Here is a 12,113-nt window from a genome sequence, read left to right as displayed (position 1 = left end):
AGTGCAGCAAAATCCCTTTCTTTTATTCCATAGAGAGGTGCTGCAGTGACCTCAGGGGTTTTTAAGTCAAAAGCTGCTTGCTGGAATCATAGAATCAGTCAGGGTCAGAAGGGACCACAAGGACCTCGATCCAGAGACACTTCACACTAGCCTGAGCCAAAACTAGAACGGTAGGAAAACAGACAAATCACAAAACATAGGACTGCCTTAACTGTCCTACATTGTAACTAGCAGCACCAAGTCCAAATCAATTCAGAGCCTTGGCACTGTTTCTCCTTGAAGATTTTAACCCTGGACACAAAGGAGTCCTGCTCTCAGCCATGGGATTACAATAAAAGTGACTCAAATGACTAAAAAGGGTAACACAAATGCCTTTTACTGACCAATCTCTCTACATGTTCCTATGATGCTCCACTAACTCCCTCCTTCAGAGTGGCTAACAGTCTCCAACAGACACTGCACCAGCAGCTACCTTGAAGATCTGTAACCAGCTGAGTGAAGGGCTGTAAAACAAATTCACCTCCTTCAGAAAGCTTCTCATCAGTTACACAGAGCAGTCAGAGCCTGCTTCCATTCACATCTTTCTTTATCAAGTTCTACTGTGGAGTCAGAACACTTAAAGTCCACTTAGTCACAGGTTAAGTCGACTCTGCTGTTGGTATCCAACCCCATGCTGCTGGCTGAAGCAAAGTATTCCAGGGCGTGAAGGTGAGACTGCAACACGAGAGACCTCCTGTGCCAAGTGCTGCTTTGGGTTTCTGGGGTTGGGATCAGGAGGGGATGGGTGGCAGGTGGCTGACTCCTGCTTTCTGCAAACAGAAACAGGCTAAGGTAATTGTGCACTGCAGGATCTCATTTTGTATTTACCTCTTGATCTCAACCCAGAGGGTTTTTCCTTGGCTGTGTTACTTTTGCCTCACTTCTGTGTTGGAGGGAAACAGGAGGCTAACCCATTACAGCACTGTAAGTTGTTCAGGCACTGGGAAAACAATTCAACAGGCCCCTGTGTTCCAGGAGGTTTATCAAGTAGCCTGCCAACATTTTCAGGTGCTAAAGAACTAATGAACATTCCATTTAGGAAACAGCTCCCTCATCTCATAGCAAGCAAACATTCCCCACTGTCACTAATCCTATAAAAGACTGATAAAAGACTTCATTGAATGGTTTAGGTTGGAAGGGACCTCAAGGATCATCCAGTCCCAACCCTCTGCTCTAGGCAGGGATACCTCCCACTGCAACAGGCTGCTCAAGGCCTCATCCAACCTCAATTCATATTCATTTACACCAAAGCTGAGAAAATAGAAAGGTCTGGGGCAGTTGTTTGGCTTTGGCATCAAACCAATGCACAACAGGTAGAATGGGACTTCTTGGGGAAACTAAACTGTCTTTAGCTATGAGGCTGAGAAAGACTTTTCCTATCTCTTCAGCCTTCATTTCACCTGACTCTGTGTTCAGCTGGGCTGTGTTAGGAGCAGTTCACCACATGCAGCAAGGCCAAGGGGCACTACCTTGATCTCGCTGGTAATGACCAATTCAAAACTCTCCAAACAGTGTTACAGAGTTGTTACCTGCAAAGCTCTTTCGGTCGCACTTGCTCTTTGTTTATCTATTAAAGACAACCAAGAGAACATCCATGGGTTGGGGATTTTCCCCCCCTGTCAATTTCTGAGGGGCCTGGAGTTACAGGCAAGCCCAAACCACCCTAATGCAAACCAAAAGGTCCTCTCTCGTGATGACAATGACCAACAAATGACTCCCTTCAATAAATAAGTGATTTGGGAAATTCCAGAGAGTACTTTTGCTAAACAAGTTAGTCTCTTTTCTTTTCCATCAGGTCTTTCTGTTGAAGCTCAGCATCTGAAAGCTCTGTACCTCTTCCCTGCCCTCCTGCCGCTGCCCTCCACCTTTCCCCGGGCAGCCCCTGCCATCCTCCCCCACTCTCTGCCTTCCCCCGGGCAGTCTCTGCTGCTTTCCTCCTCCTCCTCTCCACTCTACGTTACCAGCTTCTGCTCCATTACCAGTTCCATTACCAGCTGCTGCTGCTGGTCCATTACCAGCTCCAGTTGGTGCTCCTGCTCCATCTTTGCCTCCATCGCAGAACCGCAGAGCAAAACCCTCGAGGATCCAACCTCCTAGAGAAACCTCAGCCTCAGTAACAACACAGACTTAGCACCCGTGAGCTAAGGGGGATGTTGCAGTGGGTCAGTAGCCCAGCCCTAAGGTGGCCCTAGCTAGCCGGGGGGCCAGCCAGGCCCCCCGGCCTTTGAAACCCTCCACCACACACCCGGTGCTCACCCGTGCGCACTCACCTGGGATGCCAGGCGGAGGATCCCTTGGCCCGCAATGGGCCCAGCTTGGGGCTGGGCTCCTCCTGCTCTGCTTATAAAGGGCACTGAGCAGGGAGGGCAAAGTGGCCACAGCTGGGGTGGGAGGAGACTTCAATTGACCTCCCCTTTTTAAGTTGCCCCAGGAGAGGCAGAAGCCTTTGGCTGCTCCCCTTTGCGGGGGTAGGTTGGCTGTGTCCTTTGTGGGGTGGTGTTTTGGCTGTGTGCTTTGTGGGGTGCTTTTGCTTTTCTCTAAGCCACTCCTCCCCTCTGCTCTGCTTGGGATTTCTGTTCCTCCTTGGTATGCTGTGCTGAAAGCTGTGCTTGAAGTTGTGCTGTTTCCTTCATGAGAGAGGTTTGCTTTTGTGCTTCCTGCCTTGCTCCTCTCTTGTTTTCACCTGTTGGGGGCCAGAATCTCCCTTCCTCTTGTTGCAGCCTGGCAGCAAGAGTCAGAGTCCCTACAGCATCTCGTTGCCTCCTTTGCCCTTTGCTTGCTGAGACAGCACAGCTCTGGCCTCTGGTGTGGCTCTCGTTATTGTGGGGGGGAGAGCGAAGAGGGGGGTGGGGGGAGCGAAGAGGGGGGGCGGGGGGGGGGAGAGAGGAGGGGGGGGAGAGAGCGAAGAGGGGGGGAGAGAAGAGGTGGGGGGGGGGAGTGAAGAGGAGGGGGGGGAGCTGTTTAGTCGGGGGAAGAGAAGGGATCTCATGAACGTCTATACATTACCAAGGGGCAGGGGTCAGCACCAAGGGCCCAGCTGCTGCTTGGTGGTGCTCAGCACTAGGACAAGTAACAACAGACAGAAGCTGCTCCGCCTCAACAGGAGCAGAGATTTCTTGTCTGGGAGGCTGACAGAGGACTGGGACAGACTGAAACCAAAACATTGCTCAGAACACAAAAGAACCTCTGAAGCCATGGCAAAAAGCTCAAGGAAAAGAGGTTGGATTTTCATTATTCTGTCCCTTAAAATATGTCAGACTAACAGCAGAGTGAAAAATGTGAAATTCATGCAGGTGGAACAGTTAGAACTGTGGCAGACATGATTGGCTGTTTTAATCAAGAAGTTCATTTGGTTTAAGCCTAGTTCTAAATAGTGACAATAGATACACTAGGCACAGCATGGCAACAAGCTTACATCAAAGCATTTCCAAAGCCTCTGCAACTAAGTCCTTCTTGACTGACAAGAGCATCACCTCACTGAATAAGCAATGAACTCTACCATTACAGCAGCCTTGGCCTCATAGATGACTCTCTTGCTTCGTTGCAGAAGTCCATCACCAGCCTGTGCCTGCAATGTCAAATGGAACCATGTCAAAACTGCTGACACTTTGCAGTTATGATCCCAACAGTTCATTCCTCAGACCTCCCAACCCTTAAGTCCCTTAAGAAGGAAGTGAAAAGCAATTGCTCTTGCATTTCATGCTGCCCAGACGCTCCCAGCTCCTCCAGTAAGGCTAAGCATTCCAACAGGCTCAGGCCAAACTCTCCCACAGTTGTTTGAGACCATCACAGCAAACTAACAGCAAGTTGCTGCTCTACTCTCAGACCACAGAGGCTGCCTAGGGAGTCGCCATCCCTGCAGCTGCTCAAGAAAAGCCTGGATGAGGCACTTAGTGCCATGGCCTAGCTGACTGGAGAGGGCTGGGGGCTAGGTTGGGCTGGATGAGCTTGGAGGTCTCTTCCAACCTGGCTGATTCCACGATTCTAAGTGTACAAATACCCCAGCTGTGTGCTTTGAACCTTGTAAATAAGCTTTCTGCAGAGACTGAATGATAAGAAACAGGTTGGTTGTAGTTATTAACAACCTTTGCCTGGATACCAACATTAATATTGATTATTAATTGTGCATCACTCATAACGCACCCATTCCATGGCTCCTGGAGTTCCCACAGTGAGAACAGCAAAGGATGGCACACCCCAAGCACTCCTCACCACGTATTCACTGCCAGCACCCAACACGGGAAGACAGCCAGGACAGGAAGATAAATCACACGGCGTAACAATCGGAGCCACCGCAGCTAAGGGGGGAAAAACCAAACACCAACCAATATATCTCAAGCCACAACAAAGACTTACTTCAGCAGCACCATCCAAGATATCCTTCATGAACTTAACCATGTCCTCTGTCTTCTCAAGGTGTCTGTCTGGCAGCAAACACTGCTGGTTGGAGGCATTCAAGGCGACGGTAGTACGGATGGTCAGCTCGCTGGCAATGGAAAGCAGATGGGTTACAGGTTTGAAGAGCCACAGTGTAAAACACTGCAAAGCAAAGAATTCCTACAGCATGTCAGAGGGCGCTCAGTAAGCTTCTCCCTGTGTGTGTTCCCTTAAAGGCAAGAGGGGAAGGGGGAAGAGAATGGTACAAAAAAGCTTCTCAGCAGTACTTTGTCCCCTCACATCCGTGCAGGCAACGCGATCGAAGCTTATTGCATTTCACACCCCCACAGGTAGCTCATGACTTCCCCAGCAGCAAGAGATCACAGACAGGAACCTTGCACATGAAACGTACTACTAAGGTAACACAGGAAGTCTTTCAGCATGCAAAGGCAAAAGCACAACCCAAAACATTCCACATGGCCACAGTCCAGCTGAAGAACGAAAAACTGCTGGAACCAGTTCAGAGCAGGACCACGAGGATGAGCCAAGGGCTGGAGCACTTCTAAGAGGATAGGCTGAGGGAGCTGGGGCTGCTCAGCCTGAAGGGGACAAGACTCCAGGGAGACTTTAAAGCTACCTCCCAGTACCTGAAGGGAACCTGCAGCAGGAAGGCTGCAGAGAGACTTTTTCCATAAGGGTGTCTAAAGACAGGGCAAGGGGAATGGTTTGAAGCTGAGGGAGAGCAGAACCATAGAAATTCGCTTTACAAAAAGCATTCATTCTGCTTATAGACCCAGTCAGGAATGACCTAGCCTGGAATCCTCTGCACCATTCTGCAGCTTTCCAGCTGCGTCACACACTGGCAAAAGAAACTTTCTTCTAGCTGCTTTCCTTTGAAGCAGAAACACGTTTACATCCTAGCCCCATTGAAGAACCATAGAAATGCTGTTTAGAAAAAGCACTCCTTCTGCTTATAGACCCAGCCAGGAATGACCTAGCCTGGAATCCCCTGCACCATTCTGCAGCTTTCCTGCTCCCTCACACACTGGCAAAAGAAACTTTCTCCTAGCTGCTTTCCTTTGAAGCAGAAACACGTTTACATCCTAGCCCCATTGAAGAACCATAGAAATTCGCTTTACAAAAAGCACTCCTTCTGCTTATAGACCCAGCCAGGAATGACCTAGCCTGGAATCCCCTACACCATTCTGCAGCTTTCCAGCTGCGTCACACACTGGCAAAAGAAACTTTCTCCTAGCTGCTTTCCTTTGAAGCAGAAACACGTTTACATCCTATCCCATTGAAGAACCATAGAAATTCGCTTTACAAGAAGCACTCATTCAGCTTATAGACCCAGCCAGGAATGGCCTAGCCTGGAATCCCCTGCACCATTCTGCAGCTTTCCAGCTGCCGTCACACACTGGCAAAAGAAACTTTCTCCTAGCTGCTTTCCTTTGAAGCAGAAACACGTTTACATCCTAGCCCCATTGAAGAACCATAGAAATTCCGTTTAGAAAAAGCACTCCTTCTGCGTATAGACCCAGCCAGGAATGGCCTAGCCTGGAATCCCCTGCACCATTCTGCAGCTTTCCAGCTCCCTCACACACTGGCAAAAGAAACTTTCTCCTAGCTGCTTTCCTTTGAAGCAGAAACACGTTTACATCCTAGCCCTATTGAAGAACCATAGAAATTCGCTTTACAAAAAGCACTCCTTCTGCTTATAGACCCAGTCAGGAATGACCTAGCCTGGAATCCCCTACACCATTCTGCAGCTTTCCAGCTACCTCACACACTGGCAAAAGAAACTTTCTCCTAGCTGCTTTCCTTTGAAGAAGAAACACGTTTACATCCTAGCCCCATTGAAGAAACATAGAAATTCGCTTTACAAAAAGCAGTCCTTCTGCGTGTAGACCCATCCAGGAATGGCCTAGCCTGGAATCCCCTGCACCATTCTGCAGCTTTCCAGCTGTGTCACATACTGGCAAAAGAAACTTTCTCCTAGCTGCTTTCCTTTGAAGCAGAAACACGTTTCATCCTAGCCCCATTGAAGAACCATAGAAATGCCGTTTAGAAAAAGCACTCCTTCTGCTTATAGACCCAGCCAGGAATGGCCTAGCCTGGAATCCCCTGCACCATTCTGCAGCTTTCCAGCTCCCTCACACACTGGCAAAAGAAACTTTCTCCTAGCTGCTTTCCTTTGAAGCAGAAACACGTTTACATCCTAGCCCAATTGAAGAACCATAGAAATTCGCTTTAGAAAAAGCACTCCTTCTGCTTATAGACCCAGTCAGGAATGGCCTAGCCTGGAATCCCCTGCACCATTCTGCAGCTTTCCAGCTCCGTCACACACTGGCAAAAGAAACTTTCTCCTAGCTGCTTTCCTTTGAAGCGAGAAACACGTTTACATCCTAGCCCCATTGAAGAACCATAGAAATGCCGTTTACAAAAAGCACTCCTTCTGCTTCTAGACCCAGTCAAGAATGACCTAGCCTGGAATCCCCTGCACCGTTCTGCAGCTTTCCAGCTCCCTCACACACTGGCAAAGAAACTTTCTCCTAGCTGCTTTCCTTTGAAGCAGAAACACGTTTACATCCTAGCCCCATTGAAGAACCATAGAAATGCCGTTAGAAAAAGCATCCTCTTGCATGTAGACCCATCCAGGAATGGCCTAGCCTGGAATCCCCTGCACCATTCTTTAGCTTTCCAGCTCCCTATCGTGGAACGCAGTTTCGCGGCAGAATTTATGCGGGAAATACGCGAGGCGTTGACTATTTTATCAGTGATTTATTGCAAAGAATGCGAATTCCCTCTTCCCGAAACTACACCACCACTGTGAATTCTTTTTGATTGAGGTCAAAGTAACATTTCCGAAAATGGCAAATTAAAGAGTCTATGATGTTTAAATAGAGTTCTTTAGAGTCTCTGAGGTTTGAGTTAATAGTTCGTCAGCTACTCACAGTCTGTAGCTTGGTAGGGAGTCCCTTTTTCCCGATGAGGGTCCAGACATGCAGGCTTTAGCCTCTGCGACTCGGCGTCCGCCTGAGGCGAGGCTAGATCGGCGAGCAGTTTGTTGTTGTTAAGTCCGGGGAAGGACCGGAGCGAGGGTGAGATCCAGGGCAAAAGAGCAAAAGGCAAAAAGCAGGAAAAGCAAGAGGCAAAAGCAAGAGCACACCGATCCTGCCTGCCCACCATTTTATAATGTTCCAAAACAGGACTAGCCCACAATGCGGGCCACTTTTACGTTGTTCACATACATTGGTAAAAAACAGTAAGCAATTTATATAATTGGATAATATTACTCAAACAATATAAAGACCACTCCTCAGGCCAGCCCACCTGCAGGTGCTGGGCAGGCCTGAGCTAGTCGTTTCTACTTAACCAAAACAATACCCTGTTGTCTGGAAAGCAAGGCCAAGTGAAAAGGAAACATGGCCAGTGTTTACTTTTCACTTACCCTAGGGAGAAATCTTCCCATGGGACTGAAAGATTGTTTTGGTGTTTCGATGCTTCTGGCTTGAATGTGAGGCACTAGAAACTACACAATATAGCAAAAGCTTAGAGAGCCTTTGCTACTCTCCATGACACTCCCTCACACACTGGCAAAAGAAACTTTCTCCTAGCTGCTTTCCTTTGAAGCAGAAACACGTCTACATCCAAACCCCATTGAAGAACCATAGAAATGCCGTTTAGAAAAAGCACTCCTTCTGCGTGTAGACCCATCCAGGAATGGCCTAGCCTGGAATCCCCTGCACCATTCTGCAGCTTTCCAGATCCCTCACACACTGGCAAAAGAAACTTTCTCCTAGCTGCTTTCCTTTGAAGCAGAAACACGTTTACATCCTAGCCCCATTGAAGAACCATAGAAATTCGCTTTACAAAAAGCACTCCTTCTGCGTGTAGACCCATCCAGGAATGGCCTAGCCTGGAATCCCCTGCACCATTCTGCAGCTTTCCAGATCCCTCACACACTGGCACAAGAAACTTTCTCCTAGCTGCTTTCCTTTGAAGCAGAAACACGTTTACATCCTAGCCCCATTGAAGAACCATAGAAATGCCGTTTAGAAAAAGCACTCCTTCTGCTTGTAGACCCTGTCAGGAATGACCTAGCCTGGAATCCCCTGCACCATTCTGCAGCTTTCCAGCTCCCTCACACACTGGCAAAAGAAACTTTCTCCTAGCTGCTTTCCCTTGAAGCAGAAACACGTTTACATCCTAGCCCCATTGAAGAAACATAGAAATGACGATTGGAAAAAGCACTCCTCTGCGTGTAGACCCAGCCAGGAATGGCCTAGCCTGGAATCCCCTGCACCATTCTGCAGCTTTCCAGCTCCCTCACTACACTGGCAAAAGAAACTTTCTCCTAGCTGCTTTCCTTTGAAGCAGAAACACTTTTACATCCTAGCCCCATTGAAGAACCATAGAAATGCCGGTTAGAAAAAGCTCTCCTTCTGCGTGTAGACCCAGCCAGGAATGGCCTTGACTGGAATACCCTGCAGCATTCTGCAGCTTTCAGCTGCGTCACACACCGGCAAAAGAAAGTTTCTCCTAGCTGCTTTCCTTTGAAGCAGAAACACGTTGACATCCGAGCCCCATTGCAGAATCACAGAAAATCGCGTTACTAAAAGCAATCCTTCTGCTTATAGACCAGCCAGGAATGACCTAGCCTGGAATCCCCTACACCATTCTGCAGCTTTCCAGCTGCGTCACACACTGGCAAAAGAAAGTTTCTCCTAGCTACTTTCCTTTGAAGCAGAAACACGTTGACATCTTAGTCCCATTGAAGAACCATAGAAATTCGCTTTACAAAAAGCACTCCTTCTGCTTGTAGACCATTCCAGGAATGGCTTAGCCTGGAATCCCCTGCACCATTCTGCAATTTTCCAGCTCCCTCACACACTGGCAAAAGAAACTTTCTCCTAGCTGCTTTCCTTTGAAGCAGAAACACGTTTACATCCTATCCCTATTGAAGAACCATAGAAATTCGCTTTACAAAAGGCAATCCTTCTGCTTATAGACCCAGTCAGGAATGACCTAGCCTGGAATCCCCTACACCATTCTGCAGCTTTCCAGCTGCGACACACACTGGCAAAAAAAAACATTCTCCTAGCTCCTTTCCTTTGAAGCAGAAACACGTTTACATCCTAGCCCCACTGAAGAACCATAGTAATGACGTTTAGAAAAAGCAGTCCTTGTGCGTGTAGGCCCATCCTGGAATGGCCTAGCCTGGAATCTCCTGCACCATTCTGCAGCATTCCAGCTCCCTCACACACTGGCAAAAGGAACTTTCTCCTAGCTGCTTTCCTTTGAAGCAGAAACACGTTTACATCCTAGTCCCAATGAAGAACCATAGAAATGCCGTTTAGAAAAAGCACTCTTTCTGCTTTCAGACCCAGCCTAGAATTTCCTAGCAAGGAATTTCCTGCACCGTTCTGCTGCTTTCCAGCTCCCTCACACACTGGCAAAAGAAACTTTCTCCTAGCTGCTTTCCTTTGAAGCATAAACACATTTCCATCCTAGCCCCATTGAAGAACCATAGAAATTCGCTTTCTAAAAAGCAATCATTCAGCTTGTAGACCCAGTAAGGAATGACCTAGCCTGGAATCCCCTGCACCATTCTGCAGCTTTCCAGCTGCGTCACACACTGGCAAAAGAAACTTTCTCCTAGCTGCTTTCCTTTGAAGCAGAAACACGTTTACATCCTATCCCCATTGAAGAACCATAGAAATTCGCTTTACAGAAAGCACTCCTTCTGCTTCTAGACCCAGTCAAGAATGACCTAGCCTGGAATCCCCTGCACCATTCTGCAGCTTTCCAGATCCCTCACGCACTGGCAAAAGAAACTTTCTCCTAGCTGCTTTCCTTTGAAGCAGAAACACGTTTACATCCTAGCCCCATTGAAGAAACATAGAAATGCCGTTTAGAAAAAGCACTCCTTCTGCTTATAGTCCCAGCCTGGAATGGCCTAGCCTGGAATCCCCTGCACCGTTCTGCAGCATTCCAGTTCCCTCACACACTGGCAAAAGAAACTTTCTCCTAGCTGCTTTCCTTTGAAGCAGAAACACGTTTACATCCTAGCCCTATTGAAGAACCATAGAAATGCCGTTTAGTAAAAGCACTCCTTCTGCGTGTAGACCCAGCCAGGAATGGCCTAGCCCGGAATCCCCTGGGCCCATTCTGCAGCTTTCCAGCTCCCTCACACACTGGCAAAAGAAACTTTCTCCTAGCTGCTTTCCTTTGAAGCAGAAACACGTTTACATCCTAGCCCCATTGAAGAAACATAGAAATTCGCTTTGCAAAAAGCACTCCTTCTGCTTATAGACCCAGACAGGAATGACCTAGCCTGGAATCCCCTACACCATTACGCAGCTTTTCACCCGCGTCACACACTGGCAGAAGAAACTTTCTCCTAGCTCCTTTCCTTTGAAGGAGAAACACGTTTACATCCTAGCCCCACTGAAGAAACATACAAATGCCGTTTAGGAAAAGCAATCCTTCTGCGTTTAGACCCAGCCAGAAATGGCCTAGCCCGGAATCCCCTGCACCATTCTGCAGCTTTCCAGCTCCCTCACACACTGGCAAAAGAAACTTTCTCCTAGCTGCTTTCCTTTGAAGCAGAAACACGTTTACATCCTATCACTAATGAAGCACCATAGAAATTCGCTTTTCAGAAAGCACTCCTTCTGCTTATAGACCCAGTCAGGAATGACCTAGCCTGGAATCCCCTACACCATTCTGCAGCTTTCCACCCGCGTCACACACTGGCAGAAGAAACTTTCTCCTAGCTGCTTTCCTTTGTAGCAGAAACACGTTTACATCCTAGCCCCATTGAAGAAACATAGAAATTCACCTTACAAAAAGCACTCATTCTGCTTATAGACCCAGTCAGGTATGACCTAGCCTGGAATCCCATGCACCATTCTGCAGCGTTCCAGCTGCATCACACACCGGCAAAAGAAACTTTCTCTTAGCTGCTTTCCTTTGAAGCGGAAACACGTCTACATCCTAGCCCCATTGAAGAACCATAGAAATGCCGTTTACAAAAAGCACTCCTTCTGCTTCTAGACCCAGTCAAGAATGACCTAGCCTGGAATCCCCTGCACCGTTCTGCAGCTTTCCAGCTCCCTCACACACTGGCAAAGAAACTTTCTCCTAGCTGCTTTCCTTTGAAGCAGAAACACGTTTACATCCTAGCCCCATTGAAGAACCATAGAAATGCCGTTTAGAAAAAGCACTCCTCTTGCATGTAGACCCATCCAGGAATGGCCTAGCCTGGAATCCCCTGCACCATTCTTTAGCTTTCCAGCTCCCTATCGTGGAACGCAGTTTCGCGGCAGAATTTATGCGGGAAATACGCGAGGCGTTGACTATTTTATCAGTGATTTATTGCAAAGAATGCGAATTCCCTCTTCCCGAAACTACACCACCACTGTGAATTCTTTTTGATTGAGGTCAAAGTAACATTTCCGAAAATGGCAAATTAAAGAGTCTATGATGTTTAAATAGAGTTCTTTAGAGTCTCTGAGGTTTGAGTTAATAGTTCGTCAGCTACTCACAGTCTGTAGCTTGGTAGGGAGTCCCTTTTTCCCGATGAGGGTCCAGACATGCAGGCTTTAGCCTCTGCGACTCGGCGTCCGCCTGAGGCGAGTCTAGATCGGCGAGCAGTTTGTTGTTGTTAAGTCCGGGGAAGGACCGGAGCGAGG

General features: G+C 48.0%; 1 protein-coding gene and 1 long non-coding RNA gene across 6 annotated transcripts; both read right to left on the bottom strand.

Moving 5' to 3' along the window:
* Positions 1-360: 360 nt before the first annotated feature.
* LOC135174070 (uncharacterized) lies at positions 361-2,879 on the bottom strand. The gene is made up of 2 exons (XR_010301712.1): positions 2,310-2,879; positions 361-809 (listed from the first exon to the last, which is right to left on the bottom strand). It is a non-coding gene; the product is annotated as an uncharacterized LOC135174070 (long non-coding RNA).
* A 469-nt stretch (positions 2,880-3,348) lies between these two features.
* On the bottom strand, positions 3,349-7,435 carry LOC135174071 (protein disulfide-isomerase TMX3-like). 5 transcript variants are annotated; one of them, XR_010301716.1, is made up of 3 exons: positions 5,064-5,078; positions 4,396-4,525; positions 3,349-3,607 (listed from the first exon to the last, which is right to left on the bottom strand). XR_010301716.1 is itself a non-coding variant. In XM_064141317.1 (3 exons), the coding sequence occupies exons 1-3, from the start codon at positions 7,418-7,420 to the stop codon at positions 3,509-3,511; spliced, it is 279 nt and encodes a 92-aa protein (XP_063997387.1). In that variant the 5' UTR covers positions 7,421-7,435; the 3' UTR covers positions 3,349-3,508. The 5 variants fall into 5 exon arrangements, 2 of the variants coding, with proteins under 2 accessions (XP_063997387.1, XP_063997388.1); XR_010301715.1 differs by lacking the exon at positions 5,064-5,078 and adding an exon at positions 4,829-5,032; XR_010301714.1 differs by lacking the exon at positions 5,064-5,078 and adding an exon at positions 4,704-4,722.
* Between the last annotated feature and the right edge of the window lie 4,678 nt (positions 7,436-12,113).

The sequence above is a fragment of the Pogoniulus pusillus genome, unplaced genomic scaffold, assembly GCF_015220805.1.
Source record: "Pogoniulus pusillus isolate bPogPus1 unplaced genomic scaffold, bPogPus1.pri scaffold_257_arrow_ctg1, whole genome shotgun sequence".
In the NCBI taxonomy this organism is placed as follows: domain Eukaryota; kingdom Metazoa; phylum Chordata; class Aves; order Piciformes; family Lybiidae; genus Pogoniulus; species Pogoniulus pusillus.
The sequence above is the reverse complement of the archived record's forward strand: the minus strand, read 5'-3'. Positions and strand labels throughout refer to the sequence as shown.